Genomic DNA, 3,812 nt, shown 5'->3' with positions numbered 1-3,812 from the left:
CACTGTTGTGCAATGAAAAACGCATAAGAGGATACAGACCTGTAAAAGCAATATATCCACTTCATCCTTATGATCAGTGGGTGTCTGACCACTGGGACATAAAGTTATGGCATATCCTAGTGTAGTGTTTCCCAACCAGGGTGCCTCCAGCTGTTGCAAAACCACAACTTCCAGCATGCCCGGACAGCCGAAGGCTGTCCGGGCATGCTGGAAGTTGTGGTTTTGCAACAGCTGGAGGCACCCTGGTTGGGAAACAATGTCCTAGTCATATATCAGAACCATGTGATGGGAATACCCTGTAAGGATCCTTTTAATAAATAAATGTGCAAAAAAATGTGTAGCTTTACATCTCAAGTGCATTGTCAATATAATGTCAAGAAGAAATTCACACCAGATCTGACGGCATTCAGTTTAGGGAATATTTTATTTTCAATTTTGTGCAATATTCCTTTAGTCTTTTGAGACCATTAAATCACAGTTTCTGTGTACAATACACTTAATACATAATCATCCCCAATGATGGAAAATACAATTGAATACAAGTAACTACACTTGCAGTTACCATACAAAAATATTTTGTACAGAGTCTTTTTTAGAACAAAAAGCCTAGTTTTCAATGTAAACAGACAAGTAATCCTTAGAGATATACTTTATCACATATTGGAAGAGTTATCCTTATAAAAGATACATTATCCTCAGAATGCCGTGGAGACATCTCCACGTAACACGCTGACTATAGAACCCATTGGGGTACACAATATCACCTCAATAGCTTTCTTCTTGGAGAATACAGTATGGCTGCTTAGGCACTTAAAACAAAGTTACAGACATAATAAGGCAATCTATGACTTAAGACATCTTGAGGAACCAGCATTTTGTAGTAACCCAATGCTGGAAGTCCTCACGTTGCCTTATATACAAAAGCCTTTGTAGAACAAATACACAAGACTTCATAGAAGTCGAAAATTACTTTTTTTTTGGTTGTCCCATAAGGAACACTAAAGCAACATTTCTAGAAATGTCATAGAACTCTTCATAGGAGAAACACTTAAGAACGTAAACCATTCTCCATAACCTTCCTTCCAACACAACAGCTTCTTAGAAGATATACATTGTAGAATGAGCAAGACTAGCGACTTCACTAGGCCTTCAACTGCTCTGTAAGGTCATATAGATATAATAACCTCATACATGTTGCAGGGCAACAAAATGTCCTCAATGAGTAAAAAGTTGAGTACTTTTCATAGGTATCCTTGGGATAACACAACACTCTTCAGGAAATAGTCTCTTTTGGATGCTGAAGACCTCTTTTCCGTTGTATCCAAACGTACTTTAGTAGAACATGGTTCCATACTAGCAGAAGTCCATTACTTATGTAAGTCCCCTAGTTTACCAAGGCCTCCAGATCTTGGCTGGAGCACTCGAAACGGTGGCTTTTTTCTGGTCACTTGGGTAGGAGAAAGCAAGATTATTCTGTGGAACCTTTAAGTGGTTGAGCAACTGCTTGTGGGTCTCTCCACTGGTTGGGTGGTGACCTAGGAACTGCAGAGCTTCTTTGACACACCAGGAATAGCCTTGGTTGTAATCCTGCTGTAGATGTTCAACGGGAATGCTCTGTGGTTGTTCTGGAAAGAAACCATAAGAAAAGACATAAGACATCTATACAAATTTGACTTTCGAGCAATGTCATTCTCTTAGACTAAGTTTCAACTTGGTTTTTTTTCTGTCAGTTTTAAGTTTTTGAGCCAAAGTCAGAAGTGGATCCATAAGGGTTGAGAAGTGTAAGTCCTTCCTTTATATGTCCTATTCCTTTTGAATACATTTTTGGACTTGGCTCAAAAACTTCAGTGGCAAAATTCCAAAAAGTGGAAACTTAGCCTGACAGGTTCTATCACATAATGATAACTACGCCTCAATTTACCTTTTTGTTGTTGCAGGTAGCTCACGGCCATCTCCAATATATCAGCCTTCTCCAGCTTGACGTTGGGCTGTTGCTTGTGGAACTCTTTTTCCAATAGACGTTTGAGTTGCTCGATGCTGCTATTAATCCTATCTCTGCGCATCTTCTCCACAATGGGCTTTCTCAGCTAAAAAGGAAAATAATACAAAATATAAGTCAAATGTTCGTACATAGACTGTGAAAATGGAAATAGTAGGAAATTAATAATGTGCACAACAAGACTAAGCAAATGCGGATAGAACTTACTTTGTTCTTTTGCTTTAGTGAGAAGTTATCCATAGCCATGCTGGTGGGTGCCATATTTAGAAGAGTACAAGGAGCTGCTGAGCTTTCAGTGCTGAGCTAGAAGTGATCTGAGATGTAGAGTCAGGGCTCCTCTATTTATACCCCGGAGCATGCATACAAAAGCATGAGTCCCTCACTTGTCAGACTTTCCCACACTCACATAGCCAATACATGCATTCAGCAGGACAATAGAGGAGGCATCTATTACAGCATGGTAAATTGACTGTGAATTGCCCGAGGATAATACCCTGCTCCCAGCAGAGCAGGTGGAGAGTGTGTTATACAATAGGGACAAGCTTTAGAATGAGGTGGGAGAACGTGGGAAAGGGCTTCCCATCACTGTAATCATACTGCTTCCCGATGAGAACATGGACAGAGCAGTATGCTGCTCTTTTTTTAAGTGTGCCAGTCACACATGTTCAATGAGAACAGATGTTGTAGAGCTAGGCACACATCCTGGATAAAGCTGTCATAGGTCATTGTAATTATATCGTGAAAGAAAAATAGATAGACACAGTAATAAGGCTACGTTCACATACCCAAAAATGCTGAGGATTTTACCTGCAGATTTGGTTAAAATCCACTATGAATTACAGTATCGGGCACGTGAATTAAATATTGCAACTCTTCTCCATGCTGCAAATTGCATTTTCCTGTATACAGAGAAATTGGAGTCATAACACCACCTTAAGTATAAACGTATAAATCTTTATTGAAAATGTTTTACATAAAAAACATATAGATGCAAAAAAAGTTAAGTATTGCAATGGAAATCCAACACAAAAATATCTGGCGCAGAGTAAGAACAATACATACAAATGAGTACATAGAAAATGTCCACACCCTATATATAGCAATCTATGGAATAATACAGTTTAGCCACTGTGGGCTATCCATACAAATGCTGCATAATAATGTGTCAAGATTAGCTAGTAATATAGCCCAGAACTGGTATATAGCCAGGTCTGAGAGTGCATAGTGAAATACAATGGTATTGGGGACAACATGTCTAAGCACTCAGTAAAAGTCAATGTGTAACCTACCCATGTGGGATGGCGAACTCTGCGACCGACCCCTACGATCGTTTCGGTTTCCCTTTTTCCTGCTTCAAGCACCTTATGCGTTTTAAACGAAAAAACTATTAGCAGCTCACCCCCAAATTTGCCGATTGCCAAATCCTGTACCACCCCCAAATAACTATATAACATAGACAAGAAATGGAAAGGCTCCTCTAGGCTTCATAACATTACTATTAATATACAACACTTTGAGCTATTAATATAGATCCACAATTATATATAAAAAAAATAGTTAATTGGTAACAGATGTATCAAAGATATTCACTACAAAGTTAAAAGATAAAATGTTAAAATACAAACATATCTCACCAGTGCACTCATAAATTCAAAGAAAAAGGGGCCCGATTGAAAAACAAGAAAATAAAAATGTAAATAATAAAGAAAAAATATTAAAATAAAAAAAAAGGGATCCAATCAGTAGTCTATGGGACTATTGGCCCCATTCACATTCTGCAGAAATGTCATTACAAATCAACTCTATCTACTAG

The 3,812-nt window shown here is 38.3% G+C and overlaps 1 protein-coding gene across 1 annotated transcript; it reads right to left on the bottom strand.

The window, feature by feature from the left end:
• Positions 1-411: 411 nt before the first annotated feature.
• HES5 (hes family bHLH transcription factor 5) lies at positions 412-3,452 on the bottom strand. Its single transcript, XM_056544176.1, has 3 exons — positions 2,207-3,452; positions 1,922-2,087; positions 412-1,625 (listed from the first exon to the last, which is right to left on the bottom strand). The coding sequence occupies exons 1-3, from the start codon at positions 2,258-2,260 to the stop codon at positions 1,390-1,392; spliced, it is 456 nt and encodes a 151-aa protein (XP_056400151.1). The 5' UTR covers positions 2,261-3,452; the 3' UTR covers positions 412-1,389.
• Between the last annotated feature and the right edge of the window lie 360 nt (positions 3,453-3,812).

Source organism: Hyla sarda, chromosome 10 (assembly GCF_029499605.1).
Source record: "Hyla sarda isolate aHylSar1 chromosome 10, aHylSar1.hap1, whole genome shotgun sequence".
NCBI lineage: Eukaryota > Metazoa > Chordata > Amphibia > Anura > Hylidae > Hyla > Hyla sarda.
This window is presented reverse-complemented; position numbering and strand designations above follow the sequence as displayed.